The sequence below is a fragment of the Caretta caretta genome, chromosome 8 (assembly GCF_965140235.1).
Source record: "Caretta caretta isolate rCarCar2 chromosome 8, rCarCar1.hap1, whole genome shotgun sequence".
Taxonomy (NCBI): domain Eukaryota; kingdom Metazoa; phylum Chordata; order Testudines; family Cheloniidae; genus Caretta; species Caretta caretta.
Genome location: NC_134213.1, coordinates 79,332,724 through 79,353,484, shown reverse-complemented (window position 1 = coordinate 79,353,484; position 20,761 = coordinate 79,332,724). Strand labels below are relative to the sequence as shown.

Sequence of the window (20,761 nt, the reverse complement as noted above, 5' to 3'; positions counted from 1 at the left end):
GCCCACCTGCAGAAGATGGAAGCATGACGTCCGCCCTGAGCATCCACTCGTGCATGCGGTACGACCTGCTGAAGGAGTCCGCCAGCTCATTTCATACCCCTGGGAAATAGCATGCCTCGAGGTGAATTGCGTGGGGTATGCAAAGATCCCAGAGGAGGAGAGCCTCGCGACAGAGTGGCGAGGAACAAGCCCCACCCTGTTTGTTTATATAAAACATGGCTGTAGCGATGTCTGTCAGAACTGTTATGCTGTGACCACTCAGAGTGGCATGAAAGGTCTGGCAGGCGAGACAAACCGCCCTGAGCTCCTTCACATTGATATGGAGCGACCGCTCTGCACAACCCCTGCATCATGAGGTTCCCCAGGTGAGCCCCCCATCTGTGATCTGACACATCCGTCACCAGCATCAAGTCCACTTGTGGGGCGGCAAGGGGATGCCTTCGCAAACCACAGGCTGGGACTGCCACCACAGAAGGGAGTCCAGAACATCCCTTGGGGCTGTCACTACCAAGTCCAGGGGGTCCCTGCCTGGGTGGTACACCCAAGCGAGCCACGCCTGAAGAGTCCTGAGCCTCAGTCTGGCATGCCTGATCACATGTGTGCATGCTGCCATGTGGCCCAGCAGCTGCAGGCAGCTCCGGGCTGTTGTCGTTGGAAACTGGCGTAGGGAGGTCACTGCTTGCTGGATAACCTGGAATCGGGATACCAGAAGGCTTGCCCTGGCCTGCACCATGTCCAGGACTGTCCCTATGAATTCCACTCTCTGCTTGGGTACAAGCGTGGACTTGGGGACATTGACCAGGAGCCCCAGCTCACGGAACAATCTCAGGGCCACCTCCACATGGCCCCGCAATTCTGCCTTGTATCGGCCCGCCAGGAGCCAGTTGCTGAGGTAAGGGAACACCTGGATTCTCTGCCTCCGTAAGAAGGCCGCCACCACCACCATGCACTTTGTGAACACCCTTGGGGCCGCGGCTAGACCGAATGGGAGAACCGCAAACTGGTAATGTTCTTGGCCCACGGTGAAGCGTAGGAACCGCCAGTGTGCTGGGTGGATGACGATATGAAAGTATGTGTTCATGTCGAGGGCAGCGTCCCCAGTCCCCCGGATCCAGGGAAGGGATGATGGTGCCCAGAGAGACCATGCGGAACTGGGCCTTGACCAGGAATTTGTTGAGCCCGCGCAGGTCTAGGATGGGGCGAAAGCCCTCTTTGGCCTTGGGGATGAGGAAGTACCGGGAGTAGAACTCCTTCCCCCTTAGGCCGTGCGGCACAGCCTCTACCGGAAAAGATGGGAGTTGCCTTACCAAGTGGGAAGTCCGTCTAACGAGACAACTCCCATCTTTTCATGTGCTGTGTATTTATTTCTGCTACTGTATTTTCCACTCCATGCATCTGATGAAGTGGGTTCTAGCCCATGAAAGCTTATGCCCAGAGAAATAGTGGAATGTAATTGGCCTTAAGAGTCTTAATATTCATAATTGGCTCATTAAATACTGCGTCTAAGTAATAAATTTAAATGTTTTTCTTGATTTCACAGGGTTTAGCTAAAACTGCCTACTTTGCCAACTATAAACTGGTTATTATTTACTAATAACCAACAGGTTCACCAGCCTTGAAACAGAACTCTTTAGCCCATTTATAAACATTCTTAGCTGCCTAAGGACATAGTAAGGGATGGATTCACAACAATTTTGGAAAATAATTTACTTTGTTCTTAACTTACCAAGAAAGAAGAGCCCACAGAGGGGTTCACTCTCAAGGGTGGAATCTCTGTTAAAGCTCTCTTCAGAAAGATATATAGAGCAAATTGAAATGGAAGTCACTAGTTTATCACTTGTATTGTGTCATTTGTTTGTTCTGTTGAAAGTTTTCTTTTCCTTTCTTTGATAATAAAATAGCCGTAGTTAATAATTGTTATTATTTTGCTTGGTCTTGATCAGAATACTATTACTATTTATACCACATCTTAAACGTCAAGACAATTTTCTGAAGGTGAAGTGGCACATTTGAATAAATACACAATTAAAGCAAATGGATTTTTATAATTAAGAGACAGTCAACTTCCATTTACATCTGATTTTTATTTTAGCCTACCATTTCTATTTGTGACACCTACAATTATTTTAACTGGAAGGTTAAAGAAAGAAAGGCTCCCTATTTTTATCAGTTTGTCTTTTTAGACAATAATCCTATTTGGACACAAACTGAGCTTTCTTTCATATTTGTACAGATCATAGCGCATGGCGGGTGCACTCAAATACATATATAAAACCTAATAAATCAATATCAACATTTACAACAAAGTGCATTCCAGCACAATCACTATTACAAGATTTATACTATCTTAAAGTGATAGAGGCATGTACATCAAGCTTTTTAATTTGTCAGTGAGTTGGTTTTAGCGATCTTAATAGCAAAGAGCATAATATTAGCAGACTCTAAAGCGACTTTAATCCCTAGATATTTAAAAAAACATTAGGCCACAGAGGAAAATTCTCTCTGGGCATGGAAATAAGAGTTTACCAAAGCAAATAACTCCTACTTCTGCCAGTTGATCTTGAGACAGGAAAGTGCTCCAGAATTACTAACATCCAGAATTCCGGGAAGAAACTGTTTTGGATCAGTTAAAGCAAAATAAGTGGTCACCAGCATAAAGAAATGGCGTTTAGAAGAGAAGCACTTGCAATACTTGTTTAATGGATTTTTCTTCCTCACTATCCACTATAATTGAATAAGATAGGATGGCTGTGTTTCCATTTGCACTGGCCAATGTCACTCACTGCATCTAGGAAGAGGCAATCTGATGGTTTAAGGCTTCTTAAAGCATTGAAATATGAGTTGCACCAGTACAAAATGTACAGACCCCATCATTGGAGCCCTCTGAAAGTGTGAATTCCACTGAAGTCAATGGAAGCTTTGCATTCGGAATACCTGTAGGATATAGCCTGATTTTACTCAGTATTCCTGTACCGTTCAAGGAACTGATCCAAAACTCACTGAAGTTAATGGAAGACTTCTAGGCCTTTAAAGCCAGATTTTAACTCACACTATGCAACTATCTGCATCTTTAGGTGCCTAAATACCTTTTAAAATATGGCTCCTGATGTTATATTAAAATTAACTCCATGACAGTTATTCTGAAAAAAATATATTAATAATGAGTCATGAACAGTTAACAGGCTAGGAAGAAAATTAGCTTATGAAAGGATCCTTGTTGAGTTTCAAAAAGACAGTCTGTTAGAAAAAAGATTTCTTGCAAAACAAAATTTGTCATAGTCAGTATTAACAGGAGAATATAATATGAATGATTTAACAGCAGCCTCATCAGGCAATATTTGTATTGGTATAAATGCATGTAAATGGCATGTCTTTGTTTACTAATCTGATCAAATTATTCTGACCATCAATTTAGTTACAACGAACATCCAGTTATTTGCTTCACAAAGGCAACTCTGGCAGCTCTCTCAGGAAAATGAGAAGGTGTATTTCCCAAACTAGACTGTATAATTTGGCAGTTGCATTTTTCCTTCCCTTAGTGGAAAAAGCAATAATCTTACCACATGAAGTCACTTTGAAGGCATCCCAAATAAAGGATTAGACACAGTAAGGACATTAATTTATTTTGAAGAAAGAAAATGCTATTTTATAAAAGAATGTAGAAGAGTGCAAAAATCATCCAATAGGCAGCACTTAAACCTCCCCTGGAATAGTTTCACACCAGAACAAAACTTAGACAAACTGAATATTGCATACCTGGTGATAGGGGTTAACATCTCCAGATGGAAAACTTAATTTTTAGCAACCCATCCAAAACCAGATTTTCCAAAACCAAAAAGAAGAGAGCTGTAGACTTCAGAGTAAAAGGAGAACTTCTGTGTCTATATAACACTGGTGATACCAATCCTCCCTCTATAAGATCCCTTTTAAAGGTACCTGTAGTTAATCGAGAGGCCTATCAAGGGTCTAGTAGTCACACTCTAAAATTCTAGGTAATGGTGAGAGGGTGTGCTTTGAGTCACTCAACCAAAGCTGTTCCAAATGATTAAGGAGTAATACCAACACACAATGAAAGAAATCCTGGCATAGTCCTCCTCAGCCAAGAGAGGCTCCCATATTATGTGCACTACAGGAAGAAGACTGTACCAGGGAAACAAAAACAGAGGCTTATCTCAGATAAATTAGGTTGCAGAAGAATGTCACTATCTAACATAAAAAGGAGTCAATGGAAAGCAAGCAAGTTTCATGTTGTTCAACAGCTACCCAGTCTATCTGTGCAGAAGTAGTTTTAGCTAACTGTTGTTTAACTTCCCAAGCTGGGGTTCCCATGATTTAAAGTAAAAACATGTAGTAGCTGGCAAATATAAATATTCTCCTGAAAAAAATATCCGATAAGACTAGCATTTTGTAAATGACATTCAAATTAAAATGGTTGTTACACTGTGAGTCATAGAATTAAACAGTCAAAATTAAACCACAAATTCCTGTTTTATAAACATTTTCAAGAAATACTGAAATCCTCCTGTAAGATGCTTATCTTAAAACTAGGAGCCTAATGTTTTATAGCCTATAATAATCCTATTTAGTTCTCTGAAACACCACTGCATTCCATTAACGCAGTGGTTCACAACCTATTTACTACTGTGGGCCGCATGTGCGGCTCTCTCTGTGTTATGTGGGTTGCATACATACGGATATATACTACCTGTATGGTGCTGAGGATGTCACATGGGCTACACCTGTGCACTGATTGGGCTGCAAGCTGAGAACCAGTGCTTACAATGATACATATTTGCAATTATGAAGATAACGGTCTTAAGAGACTCTGGACTAAAACCCTACCCAATTTGACAATGTATAGTTTTAAAGTCCGCCTATTATCTAATCATTTTAATAAGGTGTTTTTTGAATCCTAGATAATAGAATATTCATATGAACTTAAAAGGCTGTGGGGCAGTATACTGGTACTTTCCTCCACCAACCCACTACTTAGTGGTAAAAGGTTTCCTTTCACACAGCTGGGCCGTTGCTCTGCCTGATCTTTGACAATGTGAGCAGAGCAGAGCACTGGTGGATTATGGGGTACTCTATGTACTTATGGGCTTGTCTATACAGACATGTAGTGCATGGAATGCTGTATAGTGAAACAGCAGTATATCGAAGTGTATAACAGAACTTTTAGTGCATGGCAGCAGGGTCCACACAGCCATTTAGTGGGCAGCAGGCTAGAGCACTGTAGATTTACACCCTGCCTTGCGGTGCACTAGATCTCCATAGACAAGCCCATGTTATTAAAGAATAACCTGGCCTGCACAATAGAGGAAAAGCTGTTAACACTACCCTTACTAATATAGGGCAGCAACATGGTGGTGGGAGAAGAAATGGTCTGAAGGAATGCAAAGGGGGAGGAAGGTATAGCAAAGATCAGCATTCAACTTCCTTGCTGCACCGAAAACTGCACTAAAAACAAGCATATCTGTTTTAACAGAACTGAAACAGATATATTTGTTAAGTGTTGATATTTTAAAAGGGATGCCATCAGCTTTAAATCTATCACTTAAAAAAAGTTACCTGCTTGAGTTCCTCACCAAATTTTTGGTGTTTTACAATCACATTTTCCTTTTAAAAATATTTTGCTTCCTTTTTCTGTGTGTAAGAACCACACAAAAACAGAACATAACTGACTGCACAAAAAGTGCTGAGAAATGAAGTCAATCTAAGGAAGATTTTTCTCTCACACAGTCCTCTTTGTAATCATAAAAAGTGAAGATTTCACACAAAAGAGCAATTCTGACGTTGGTGACTGTTCTTAAATTCTCCTGTAATACTCAACTTCAACCAAAACTTAAGTCTTTCCTTTAAAGCACAGGGCTTCCCATTAGAATGTTGCCTTTTAGACCTCACTGTGGAACCACAGCGCAGGTCTACCTTTGGTCTTGGTTAATAAGTTTAGGCTATTTTGCCTAGTGCTATGGTAAGTTAATCAAGAACAGAACAAGTTTTAATTTCTATTCACATTCCACAAGAGGAATGCATAACTATACGCAGGATTCAGCAAGGTACTTAAGTACTAACATTAAACATGTAAATAATCCCATTAATTTTGCTGAATATCTGGACATAAAAGACGAAGATCAACCTTAAGGATTTTTAATTTCTTTTAAATGCACTACACCTTCTATCTGAAGATCCAAAAGAGCGTCACAAACCATTAATGAATTTTAGCTCAATACCTCTGTGAACTAAGAAAAATATAATGACCATTTTACAGAAGGAGAAACTGAGAAGAGATTATGTGACTTGCTGACAGGCACACAAACTATCCATGATAGAGCAAGTAAAAGAACATATACTTTCGGATTCGAAGTCACATACTTTATCAAGCTGATCCTCCCCTCAAATTTATTATACTAGTTCACAGAAGGAATGCCTATATGACAAAAAAACCAAATCAAAACAAAAAACTCTGCAGCAAGTCTCAGTTCAGTGGTGGCAGGCAATATATGCATAAAGAGGAAGGGAACAAGATAGGCTGCAATCATAATAAGTAAAGATTTCAACAACATGTTTGTTTTTGGAGCTCTTGATCTCCCCCCCCCCCGCCACCAACCAATTAGCAGGAGAGCAGAAAAGCCCAAATAAAAATAATTTAAAATGGGGAATTTTTCTAAAAAATACTGTACATACTATTTAAATGGTGCTCTATCAGAAAGGTAATTTTATAAAGTTAGTCAATTTTTTTAAAAAAGTAGAAGTTGACAAAGTCTCCTAAATGTATTAAATCCTGATGTGGAAATCAGCTCATTTTATGCAAAAAGAAAAACTGCTAGCGGACAACTATCTTGTAGCCAATGTCACAGTTACTGAGAAACAAGTATCAGAAGAAGAAAAGTTAAGAATTTGTAAAGTTTCATTCTGTCATTCAAGTTCAGAGTATATTCTACACTCACTCTTGCATAGAGTTTACAATGAAATTAAATGACAGCGAAATTGAATGTCTGTTTACAACAGACTTTCTCGTAATATCATTGATGCTTTTCTTTAACAATGGTATGTCATGTTTCAGGGAAAAAGTTAGATGACATTAAGTTTGTTACATTTGAAGAAAGTTAAGATTTCTAAACTGCATTCCTAAGAATTATGGGTCAATCACAATAAACTAAAGTATTAAAAGTACGTTCCCTTTTCAATAACAATGGCAGCTGGGTGAAGTGTTCCAAATGGTGCTTATGATATGTGTAGAATTATTTCTTTAGCTATTCGCACAGTTTTTATTTTGATGGTATAAAACAAATTTTGTCCAGAGCTAATATAATAAAGAATAAAATTCTATTAAAGTTTAGGTTCAAGAAGCTTAAATCTTGATCTGAAAACACCAGAATGTGAAATCTGACCAGCTAGTAATGTTGAGAAAGCATCATGTGGCACAGTAAATTCAGCTTAATTTTACAGATGCTTACATGTTGTCTCACTAAACTTTATCTTGATTTTAACTGCAACTTTTTTGTAATTTCATGTTGCTAAACAGAAGCGATTTAATCTGGGAGAGTACAGACACATTATCCTTTATCACAACACCACTAGAGACTACGAAACATCTTCAACAAGTAATTTCTCTCTAAAAAGTACACGAACAGCCTGCATACAGAAAAAATATATCCCTTACCTGACAGAATTATGTTGCCTGTTTTCTATTTTCATTAAAATTTGCACATCTGACTGAGGAGACATTGTATATATTTTTAATCTGGAAAAAAAACACAACTCATGAAATCTAGACAAATCACATTAAAGAAAAAGTCTAAACCACTTGTTACCGTTAAGAGATTTACTAACTTTTTAGATGCCTACAACCAAAACAGCGGGGACAGGACGATGGTGAACCAATTTGGCAGCATGTGACCTCCAGAAGAAAAAAGGGGAGCGTCCATGTACCAGTAACACAGATACAGGTAAGTAACCGTTTTCATGTTCTCTCCACAGGTACTAATGCGGAGAGTGGACTAGATGATACATCTGAGGGAAGGGAACAGAAGGAGACTCTGCCGATTGGAAGGCATGAGATGCACTGTCCTAGGGTTGGGGGTTCCACGACCACCGCTCCCAAGAGAAGGAGGTGGGTGGTGGTGGTTGGGGACTCTCTCCTCAAGGAGACTGAGTCATCCATCTGCCGCCCCAACCGGGAAAACCGAGAAGTCTGCTGCTTGCCAGGAGCTAGGATTCATGATGTGACAGAGAGATTGCCGAGACTCATCAATCCCTCGGATCGCTACCCCTTCCTGCTTCTTCATGTGGGCACCAATGATACTGCCAAGAATGACCTTGAGCAGATCACTGCGGACTATGTGGCTCTGGGAAGAAGGATAAAGGAGTTTGAGGCGCAAGTGGTCTTCTCATCCATCCTCCCCGTGGAAGGAAAAGGCCTGGGTAGAGATCGTCGAATTGTGGAAGTCAACGAATGGCTACGCAGGTGGTTTCGGAGAGAAGGCTTTGGATTCTTTGACCATGGGATGGTGTTCCAAGAAGGAGGAGTGCTAGGCAGAGACGGGCTCCATCTAACGAAGAGAGGGAAGAGCATCTTCGCAAGCAGGCTGGCTAACCTAGTGAGGAAGGCTTTAAACTAGGTTCACCGGGGGAAGGAGACCAAAGCCCTGAGGTAAGTAGGGAAGTGGGATACCAGGAGGAAGCACAAGCAGGAGCGCGCGAGAGGGCAGGGGTCCTGCCTCATACTGAGAAAGAGGGACAATCAGCGAGTTATCACAAGTACCTAAAGACAAATGCAAGAAGCCTGGGAAACAAGCAGGGAGAACTGGAAGTCCTGGCACAGTCAAGGAATTATGATGTGATTGGAATAACAGAGACTTGGTGGGATAACTCACATGACTGGAGTACTGTCATGGATGGATATAAACTGTTCAGGAAGGGCAGGCAGGGCAGAAAAGGTGGGGGAATTGCACTGTACGTAAGGGAGCAGTATGACTGCTCAGAGCTCCGGTATGAAACTGCAGAAAAACCTGAGTGTCTCTGGATTAAGTTTAGAAGTGTGAGCAACAAGGGTAATGTCGTGGTGGCAGTCTGCTATAGACCACCGGACCAGGGGGATGAGGCGGACGAGGCTTTCTTCCGGCAACTCAAGGAAGTTACTAGATCGCAGGCCCTGGTTCTCATGGGAGACTTCAAATCACCCTGATATCTGCTGGGAGAGCAATACAGCAGTGCACAGACAATCCAGGAAGTTTTTGGAAAGTGTAGGGGACAATTTCCTTGTGCAAGTGCCGGAGGAACCAACTAGGGGCAGAGCTCTTCTTGACCTGCTGCTCACAAACCGGGAAGAATTAGTAGGGGAAGCTAAAGTGGATGGGAACCTGGGAGGCAGTGACCATGAGATGGTTGAGTTCAGGATCCTGACACAGGGAAGAAAGAAGAGCAGCAGAATACGGACCCTGGACTTCAGAAAAGCAGACTGACTCCCTCAGGGAACTGATGGGCAGGATCCCCTGGGAAAATAACATGAGGGGGAAAGGAGTCCAGGAGAGCTGGCTGTATTTTAAGAATCCTTATTGAGGTTACAGGGACAAACCAACCCAATGTGTAGAAAGAATAGTAAATATGGCAGGTGACCAGCTTCGCTTAACAGTGAAATCCTTGCTGATCTTGAACACAAAAAAAGAAGCTTACAAGAAGTGGAAGATTGGACAAATGACCACGGAGGAGTATAAAAATATTGCTCGGGGATGCAGGAGTGAAATCAGGAAGGCTAAATCACACCTGGAGTTGCAGCTAGCAAGCGATGTTAAGAGTAACAAGGAGGGTTTCTTTAGGTATGTTAGCAATAAGAAGAAAGTCAAGGAAAGTGCGGGCCCCTTACTGAATGAGGGAGGCAACCTAGTGACAGAGGATGTGGAAAAAGCTAATGTACTCAATGCTTTTTTTGCCTCTGTCTTCACGAACAAGGTCAGCTCCCAGACTACTGCACTGGGCAGCACAGCATGGGGAGTAGGTGACCAGCTCTCTGTGGAGAAAGAAGTGGTTCGGGACTATTTAGAAAAGCTGGACGAGCACAAGTCCATGGGGCTGGATGCGCTGCATCACAGAGTGCTAAAGGAGTTGGCGGATGTGATTGCAGAGCCATTGGCCGTTATCTTTGAAAACTCATGGCAATCGGGGGAAGTCCCGGATCACTGGAAAAAGGCTAATGTAGTGCCCATCTTTAAAAAAGGGAAGGAGGAGGATCCTGGGAACTACAGCCCAGTCAGCCTCACCTCAGTCCCTGGAAAAATCATGGAGCAGGTCCTCAAGGAATCAATTCTGAAGCACTTCGAGGAGAGGAAAGTGATCAGGAACAGTCAGCATGGATTCACCAAGGACAAGTCATGCCAGACTAATCTAACTGCCTTCTATGATGAGATAACTGGCGCTGTGGATGAGGGGAAAGTGGTGGACGTGTTGTTCCTTGACTTTAGCAAAGCATTTGACACTGTCTCCCACAGCATTCTTTCCAGCAAGTTAAAGAAGTATGGGCTGGATGAATGGACTATAAGGTGGATAGAAAAAAAAGTTGGCTAGATTGTCGGGCTCAATGGGTAGTGATCAATGGCTCCATGTCTAGTTGGCAGCCGGTATCAAGTGGAGTGCCCCAAGGGTCGGTCCTCGGGCTGGTTTTGTTCAATATCTTCATAAATGATCTGGAGGATAGTGTGGATTGCACCCTCAGCAAGTTTGCAGATGACTGGGAGGAGAGGTAGATACGCTGGAGGGTAGGGATAGGATACAGAAGGCCCCAGACAAATTAGAGGATTGAGCCAAAAGAAATCTGATGAGGTTCAACAAGGACAAGTGCAGAGTCCTGCACTTAGGACGGAAGAATCCCATGCACCGCTACAGAGTAGGGACCGAATGGCTCGGCAGCAGTTCTGCAGAAAAGGACCTAGGGGTTACAGTGGATGAGAAGCTGGATATGAGTCAACAGTGTGCCCTTATTGCCAAGAAGGCCAATGGCATTTTGGGATGTATATGTAGGGGCATTGCCAGCAGATTGAGGGATGCGATCGTTCCCCTCTATTCGACATTGGTGAGGCCTCGCCTGGAGTACTGTGTCCAGTTTTGGGCCCCACACTACAAGAAGGATGTGGAAAAATTGGAAAGCGTCCAGCGGAGGGCAACAAAAATGATTAGGGGGTTGGAGCACATGACTTATGAGGAGAGGCTGAGGGAACTGGGATTGTTTAGTCTGCGGAAGGGAAGAATGAGGGGGGATTTGATAGCTGCTTTCAACTACCTGAAGGGGTTCCAAAGAAGATGGATCTAGACTGTTCTCAGTGGTAGCTGATGACAGAACAAGGAGTAATGGTCTCAAGTTGCAGTGGGGGAGGTTTAGGTTGGATATTAGGAAAAACTTTTTCACTAGGAGGGTGGTGAAACACTGGAATGCGTTACCTAGGGAGGTGGTGGAATCTCCTTCCTTAGGTATTTTTAAGGTTAGGCTTGACAAAGCCCTGGCTGGGATGATTTAGTTGGGGATTGGTCCTGCTTTGAGCAGGGGGTTGGACTAGAGGACCTCCTGAGGTCCCTTCCAACCCTGATATTCTATGAAAACAGCCTTCCTGTCAATGTAAATACAGGTTTGCCACTAGCCAGAATTTTAAGACCGTCTATGAATCAGAGCTTGGATTGCAAACGTGTTTCTCTACTTTCTCCAGATAAGGCATTAACATTACCATCATTTAAATTAATTCTTTGGATTTTTTAATCATTTCATTTGTATCATCAGCAATTTCTTTGAGTGCTGCTGGTTTAAATTCAATGACTTTAGAAGCATACAAATGCAGGGCTGGAAGGGACCAAGTAAACTAGACCATCCCTGACAGGTGTTTCTCAAACTTGTTTTTAAAAGCTTCCAATGATGGGGACTCCATGACCTCCCTTGGAAGCCTATTCCACAGCTTAACTACCCCTTATAGTCAGAAAGCTGTTCCTTATATCGAACCTAAATCTCCCTTGCTGCAGACTAAGCCCATTACTTCTTGTCCTACCTTCAGTGGACATGGAAAACAAGTGATCACTGTCCTCTTTACAACAACCCTTAACATACTGGAAGACTTATCAGGTCTCCCCTCAGTCTTCCTTTCTCAAGACAAAACATGCCCTCCTTTAAGCTTTCCTCATAGGTCATTTTTCTAAACCTTTTATCACTTTTCTTGCTCTCCTCTGGACTCTTTCCAATTTGTCCACATCTTTCCTAAACTGTGGTGCCCAGAATTGGACACAGTACTCCAGCTGGGGCCTTACCAGTGCCAAGTAGACAGGACAATTACCTCCTGTGTCTTACATACTACACTCCTGTTAATTCACCCCAGAATCATATTAGCCTTTTTTGCAGCTGCAGTACATTGACGACTCATAGTTTGTGGTCCACTATAACCCGCAGATCCTTTTCAGCAGTACTACCACCTAGAAAGTTATTCCCCATTTTGTAGTTGTGCATTTGATTTTTTCCTTCCTCAGTGAAGTAATTTGCACTTGTCTTTATTGATTTTCATCGCAATGAATTCAGACCAATTCTCCAATTTGTCAACGTCATTTTGAATTTTAAACCTGTCCTCCAAAGTGCTTGAAACCCCTCCCGGGTTGGTGTCATCTGCAAATTTTATAAGCATACTCTCTACTCCATTATCCAAGTCATTAATGAAAATATTGACTAGTACCAGACCCAGGACTGACCCCTGTGGGACTCCACTAGACAATTTCATAGCAAACTATTGATAACTCTGAGAACAGTTGTTCAGCCAGTTGTGATCTAGATGAAATTACTCTAAGGTGGATGCACATTTCGCTAGTTTGCTATGAGAATGTCCTGTGGAACTGTGTCAAAAGCCTTACTAAAATCAAGGTATAGCGTGTCTACTGCTTCCCCCCATCCACTACGTCAATAATCATATCAAGAAAGGAAATTCGGTTGGTTTGTCATTATTTATTTTTGACAAATCCATGCTGACTATTCCTTATAATCTTATGATCCTTCAGGTCCTTACAAACGGATTGTTTAATAATTTGCACCAGTATTTTTCCAGGTACTGAAGTTAGGATGGCTGGTTTATAATTCCCTGGGTCCTCCTGGTTCCCCTTTTAAAAGATAGGTACTATGCTTCCCTTCTCCATTCTTCTGGGACCTTTCCTGTCCTCCAGGAGTTCTCAAAGATAATTGCTAATGGCTCCAATATTGCTACAGAGAGCTACTTAAGTACCCTAGGATGAATTTCATCAGGTCCTCCTGACTTGAATACATCTAATCTATCCAAATGTTCTTTAGCTTGTTCTTTCCCTATTTTGGCTTATGTTTCTTTGCCTTAGTTGTTAACATTGTTGAGTATCTGCTCACCATTAACCTTTTTAGTAAAGACTGAAGCAAAATAGGCATTAAGCACTTCAGCTTTCTTGATGTCATCTGTTATTAGCTCTCATTCCCAGATACACAAAGGACCTACACTTTCCTTTGTCTTTTTCTTGCTCCTAATGTATTTAAAGATCCTCTTCTTTGCCTTTTATGTCCCTTGCCACATGTAACTCATTTTTTTGTGCCTCAGCCTTTCTGATTTTGTCACTACATACTTGTACTGTTCTTCTGTATTCCTCCTTCTCAATGTTTCAAGTTTTTGTACGATTCCTTTTTAATTTTCAGGTCATTCTTCTGATCTTTCCTTTACATCGGAATAGTTTACAGTTGTGTCTTCAATATTGTCTCCTTGAGGAACCACCACTGCCCTGAACTCCCTTTTCCCTTAGATTTTCTTCCCATGGGACCTTACCTACCAGTTCTCTGAGTTTCTTAGACTCTACTTTTTGAAGTCCTTATTCAGCTGCTCTCTTGCTCTCTCCTTCCTTTCCTTAGAATCATGAAATTTACTTAATTTAGTTTCAGTCAATAAGTATTAATGAGGTGGCTTTTATCACAAAGATGGCAAGTGCACTATTAGCTAGGAATCCAATTCTGAATGGTAAAAGTGGAAAACTTTTAGTTTTGTTATTTTAAAATCAGTTAAGTAAAATTACTAATGGTTTTTAATACATACCTTTGACGAATAACAGGATCTGATTCTTCAGGATCAAGGTAAGGTTTAAGGATTTCACCTAGTGTTTTATCATCGGGCACCCTTTGGCCAAAAAGATAAAAATGCAGTTTATTAAGTATCATTCAAAAAGAAATATTAAAGCAATTTTAAGGAAATGGTATTTCCATATTTAAATTGATATAACACCAGCAGGTAACATCTGGAAAGGGTGCAATGTGCATCAACATAGCACAAGCTGGCAATGGATATTACCAGCCCCAGCACACAGGGTATGTCTATGCTGCAATTAAAAACCTGCAGCTGTCCTGTGTCAATTGGGGCTTGCAGGCATCTGGCTAAGGGGCTGTTTAACTGCAGTGTAGACATTTGGGCTCAGGCTGAGTGGGGAGGGTCCCAGAGCTCAGGCTCCAGCCTGTTCATCTACACCACAATTGAACAGCCCAGTGAACCTGAGTCAGCTTAGTACAGGCCAATCATGGGTGTCTAACTGCAGCACAAACATACTCTCATTCTACATTAGGACTTAGCTGGCACCTGCAGGAAGGAAACAAAGACTCTTCCTCTTATCCTTCCCCATGCCTGCAGCTGGAAAAGCAACTTCCAGCCCTGACAGCAAGTGGCTACTTCTCAGCTTTCCTAGCCCAAATAGGCATGGGGAGAGAAGAGGTAGTTTTTGTTTTGCTGTTTTTCTGCTTTCCTACAGGTACCTTTCAGGGAGGGGGTTAGTAGCATCTGCTACAAAGGCAACATGGCTTCCTTTCCATCCTCTCTGGTGTGGGAAAGGATTTCCTGCAGGGAGTGGGATTTTCTCTGAAGATCAAGGAAAACATTAGGAGTATGCAAAACTCCTCTATATTAGCATGCTGATGCATGTGGACAGCAAGCATCAGGAGGCATATACAAGGCTGCTCTATTTACAAAAGATTATCAAATAAAACAAGTATTTAAATTAGAGAAATTCAATTTGAAAACAGACTTCAGTGTTATGCTTCTAAGGCGATAGAAACAAAACTAGTATTTTAAAAAAGTGAATTAACCTGAGGTGTCCCCTATGTAACAACCAAAAAAATAAAATAAATCTTTATCTTGAGTCTTATTACCACATACAAAAAGATGGCTAAGAAACTAACCAAATAGTCTTATAAAACTAGTTTGCTATCATTAACTATAGACATCTGCTTTTCACAATCTCAGGTACCTTTTTACTGTGTATTCAGCATGACTGTGAGGAAATATGAGCTTCAAATGCCAGTAGAACCTTTGCTCCCTAAAAAGAGAGAGAGAGAGAGAGAGAGAAACACACACACTAATATCTCAGAGGTATTATTTGCATCATTATTTGTACTGGTACAGTCTTGAGACCTCAACCAAGATGGGGTACTGTAAATAGTAAGAGACAGTCCCTGCCCCAAAGACGTTACCATCTACATAAACACAGGGTGGGAGAAAAGTATTATTGTTATTCCCATATTAATATATGGGAAATTGAGGCACCAAGGGATTAAGCAATCTACAGGAAGGTCAGAAAGGAAAGCTGTGGTACATCCCGGAACTGAACCCAGATCTCCTGAGTCCCTGTCCAGTTCCTTAACCAGAAGCCCCTTCCCTTCCCTTCCTCTTTTGCCAACATAGTTAATTATAGAGCAATTTTTATTAGGTGTTTGGAAGCAGAAATTACCTACTGCTACATGGTTCAAAGAGACACATTCTTTATGGGAGCAGTCAGACCTTCCCGACAGCCCTGGGCTGGGACTTGGGAGACCTGGGCTCTACTCTTGGTTCTACCACTAGCCTGCTAGGTGACCTTGGGCCAATCTCTTCACTTCTCTGCACCACAGTTTCCTCATCTTTGTAAAGTCCTCTGAGATCTACTGATGAACAGTACTATATAAGAGCTAGGTATTATTATGCAGCTGCTCTTTCTAGTTTAGAATTTTACACACAGCACATATAGTTAAGGTGAGGTTAAACTGAAGCAGCATTTACAAAGTTCCAGAGGTCTGACAATTCCCTGAAATTCAGGAACTTTTGATGGTACTTTTTTCAGCTATCTAAGACTTGGGACTCCTAACCATCAAGTTTACAAAGGTTTACAAAATTATGATTAAAAATAATGTGCTTCTGTTGTAACAAAGTTAGTTTGGGTATCAGACAGTTGAAACACTATACAGTTGGGTCCAGCTGGCTACAGAGGCATGTACGTGCATCCAGTAGCAAAACAGTAGACAACAAATTGGTTGCTAAGTACAATTAACTATGTTATTGCTTTTAGATGAGAGACTTACAAAGTTTGTTTGCTGAAATAAATAATTATTCTTAACCTAGTTATTTCTAGGGGAAGGTTACAGTCCATACAATATTTCAGATTACTTACATAGCACAGAAACAGTGTTGGATGCTTTTCTAAGAGGAGGGAAAACCAGGTCCTTACCTTACATAAATCTTAGAATCTAAACAGATAAACGTATAGATGAATGTTAGGGTACCACAAGCAGCAAATGACTGAGTGGAGTTGTACAGAATGTCTTGTGAATTCTCCATTTCCATCCTCTTTCTCTGAACCACTTGTTAAAGTTTGTTAAAAGGGAGGATTAATATTTAGAGGCTTCTTTAAGTATGAGTATTCTAAAGAGAGACTGAGTCACAGCAGACCAGCTCAGGGAGAGGAAAGAGGCTGCAAAGACAAGAGTTGGAGGAGGACACAAAAAGGGTGGCTAGTTATGTGGCTTCCGTAATCAGAAGTTGGTACAGTTGAAAGTATGTGCCCTGTCTTCACATTTTAAGACCTGCTGTTTGGTATAATGGTATGGTATTTACTATTACAAGTTCCAAACTCAAACATTAAATTTAAAATTAATTTTGAAAGAAGATTCATGTTTTGAATGTTAAATCTGCCGTATGAAAAATTCTGTCAGAAAATTCTTAGCACCTCTGGAGATGGCAAACTCAAAGCAACATTAATATCACTGAACAATTGTACAGCAAACTGCAATGCTAATGAAGAAGGGCTTCAACTCAACTGACTATTAACAAGCTCACAATCCCCATCTCAGCTGTACTTTAATATTTAGCACTTAGAATATATGAACATAAGAATGGCCATACTGGGTCAGACAAATGGTTCATCTTGCCCAGTATCCTATCTTCCTACAGAGGCTAATGCCAGGTGCTTCAAAAGGAATGAACGTAACAGGGCAATTATCATGTGATCCATCTCCTGTCATCCAGTCTGTGATGGGCACTTACATGGCAGGTACATGTGCAAAGCACTATTCCAGTATTTAATTAAAACTTGCTGTGGGACTAAAGGTGGGGGTGTTGTCAACTGGAAGGCAGGTTGCAGGATCACGACTGAAAGTCACAACTGATAAGATGTACATGTATGTCGTAGTAGTAGTAGTAGTAAGAAGACATATTTCATTTCTTGCTCTGAAAATAGGGCCTAAGAATGAGGCTTGGCTTTTTCTTTTCCTTTCAGTTTGGGCAAAATGGTCTCAGAGGTGAAATCATCCTCCTCCAGTACCTGTGTGTAGAGCAGAGGTGGGCAAACTACAGCCTGCGGGACCATCCTGCCTGGCCCTTGAGCCCCTGACTCCTCCCCTGCTGTCCCCCCTCCCCTGCAGTCTCAGCATGCTGCACCGCCAGCGCAGGAGGGGGCTGCACTGCGGGGGCAGTGGAGAGCAGGAAGGGAGACTCACGGCTTTAGAAGATAGCAGGGTCCTGTAACAGTTCTTGTGCAGGGTGGCCCAGAACCTGAATTGGATAGCAATCTAAGCACATCTTCTCCTAAATGAGATGTACCAAACTTAAAAATATTTATGCAAATTAGGTTCTAAAATCTGTAAGCTTTTTAACAGCTACTGGTTCTTCCTGAACAAACATCTGCTCCCCCTTACCCTGCCAAAACCTTTTAAATTTGCAACATAAAGTAATTTCTTCAACTGTGCTTTTCCTAATTTCCCCAAATAAACATACAAGCAAATAATCCACAAGCAAACCAAGCTACTGTTCCTATAGGCAAGGAACACAGCGATTGTTACTGTCATTTCTTTCAATATGATAATGGTGGTAGCTCTATGAGCAGCACAGTCATCACCTCCTCAGAGCACGGGTTCTCACAACCAATTTTTTGGTGGCCTCAGAGTGTGGCCACCAACTCTTGCTGATGGCCGCTGTGACAATTTTTCCTAAAATTGTTAATTAACTTTGGGGAAAATGAATAAATATGCACATATACATGTAGTAAATTATTTATGTAGGGATTTTTTTGAAGACTCGGTAATAAAAAAAATGTACAGTTGTCTCTATTATTTACTAGACTTAAATTGAATAGAAACAAATAAGATGCTTTGCATGCTGTTTTTGTTGTTGTTTCTTTTGCTTTTTTGGTTGTGTGTGTGGGGGTGGTTTTTGTTGTTTTTTTTTTTAAACTTGCTAGCTAGTAAGTCTGCTTCTGTGAAAAGTGATATTTGTATGTTTGTTAATATCACTTCACAGCAGCAGACTTGTTAGCTAGCTGGGAGGCACTGAAAAGTGATATTAAACAAAAATATCACTTTTCACAGCAGAAGTTACTCAGCTCTGGCAAACCGGAGGACAAATTAAGCCTTGGAAGGGAAGGTGGGGAGGCAGCAGGGGCCAAGGGCGATGGGGAACTCACACTGGCTGCCTGCTCCTCTGGTGTTTGTTGCTCCAGAGGGGGGCAGGGCCCAACCCCTCCTGGCAACCCCAGGGGAAGGCTGCTGCTTGCACACCCCTCCCCCCTACCATCACCACAGGAAAAAGCCCCTGGTGGCCACATTTGACAAACGCTGTTGTAGAGTGTCTGGATTGCTGTGGTCTCCAATCTTTTTGCTGAAACAATCCCTAGTAGTGTGGGTCTGTGTATCATGATTTAGGCAAGTGCTGTAGACACTGCAGCTTCTAGACCCCAAGGGACAGATTTTCATAGGTATCTGGGTGCCTAAGGAAGTAGGATAGGTGACTACTGGTATTTTCAAAAGTGCCTAAGCACAGATTTAAAGTGCCTAATGTGCTCTGGCATTTGTAGCCTATCTGCATCTTTAGGTATTTAAATATCACAGCAAGTCTGGCCTCAAGGTTCTACTAGCACCCGGTGGTCATAAATAGCACTCTGTACAGCATTTTCCCCCAGACACCCCATTTCTGTTATCCTTTTCCTTCACCAATTGCGACAGAAGCAGGGAGAAAGCGGCAGCAGATTCACCCTTATCAGAGTCATCACACTTGTACTCTGCTGACCTGCCACACCACTCAGCTGATTTAACAGGATTTAAAGGAGAGAATCAAACTCCACCCCCTCACCCCGACTGTGAAAGTGCAGCAGAGGCAGAAGCAGCATTGAAAGGAAGCTCAGCGATTTAGAAGTATAGTAACTGTATATATTTAAGGGATGGAGGGCAAAAGGTTTTGGGCTTTGTTCTCCTGTCTTACACGAATGTAACTGGTTTACAATGATTAGAAGAGAATCAGGCCCTTTGCTCTTTCCTTGCTTTGTTTTCTATTAAAGAATTTCTAGCCTATCTGAAATTAAGAAGTAGACATTTACTGTTGATCAATCCAAGAACCACTTGCCCACAGTACTAGAGTATTTGAAATTGTTCAAACACCTCACAAATGCTGGGATGACCCTAATTCAATAGATCTTTTCAATAAAGAAACTGAACTCTATTTTCCTGCCCTCAAATTAGCCTTTGCTTTAATATTTACATTTACCAAAGCTAATTCCACCTCTCTGTATCCCTTTATGGATACACTCCTTGAAAGCAGTCACATGAGACCACTCCCACCTATTCTGGACATTATCTTAATTACTTTAAATCAAGCAGCTTCAACTAGATAAACGTGAGGAGGCATGAGAGACAAACCGTATTTACAGATTCTAACATTAGTAAATACTGTAATATAAGATTGATTTTATTTTCAAGGCTGGTTGAACAACATACTAAAAGAACCAAACTAAAATTATTGAATTATAAAGAATCATCACACCCTGACTTAAGATCACTGACTTTTTGCACATTTAGTCCATCTTAAGAATCAGAAACGCTCCTACAGAGTATCAGAAGTCAAACATGCAGCGTGAGCTGCTACTTACTACCTAAGAAAGTGTACACACTTTAAGACCTCAGCTCTTTGATCCACTCCCCAGATGTGTCTGGGACTTCGCTTCCCCTCTAAGCAAAATATATTTGATGGGACACAAATTTCTATGAATTTCATGAAAATGTGTAGAATCTGCATCTCTGAGTTTCACTGGCCACCATAACCTCCTATCATGTGCCCATTCACAAAACCCCTTTTGTAATCCTGCAAAGCAGCAGAGGAGCATTTACACATATATACGAATACAGCCACTGTTACAATCAGTTTAATATTATAATGGGCTCTTGTTAGGCTTTGTGATATTTAAGGTTGCAAAACAGTTTGTTTTAACCCTATTTTCACATACTCTTAACTCTCAAATTCAACTTTGGGGTTTGAAATTTTCCATGCTTGTTTTTTGCCTCTATGTGAACCCTATTTCAGAAGTTTACATAAAACTCTTGTAGCTACTTTTCTGTTCACTGGAGGGGGGAAGCCACAATACCCTTTTTGCTTTTCAGAGGTATGTCAGATGCAGACCTGTTAGTTCAAAGAACTTACAAGTCCTGCTGGTAAATTTATTAAGC

At 41.5% G+C, this 20,761-nt stretch overlaps 1 protein-coding gene across 1 annotated transcript in view; it reads right to left on the bottom strand.

The window, feature by feature from the left end:
* Window positions 1-20,761, bottom strand: part of ZNHIT6 (zinc finger HIT-type containing 6) — a 58,707-nt gene that overhangs the window by 28,819 nt on the left and 9,127 nt on the right. Inside the window, exons 6-8 of the mRNA XM_048860114.2 lie at window positions 15,268-15,336; window positions 14,070-14,150; window positions 7,667-7,747 (exon numbers count right to left, since the gene is read on the bottom strand). Of these exons, the coding sequence (XP_048716071.1) occupies window positions 7,667-7,747; window positions 14,070-14,150; window positions 15,268-15,336 (231 nt within the window). The remainder of the gene's footprint in view (window positions 1-7,666; window positions 7,748-14,069; window positions 14,151-15,267; window positions 15,337-20,761) is intronic.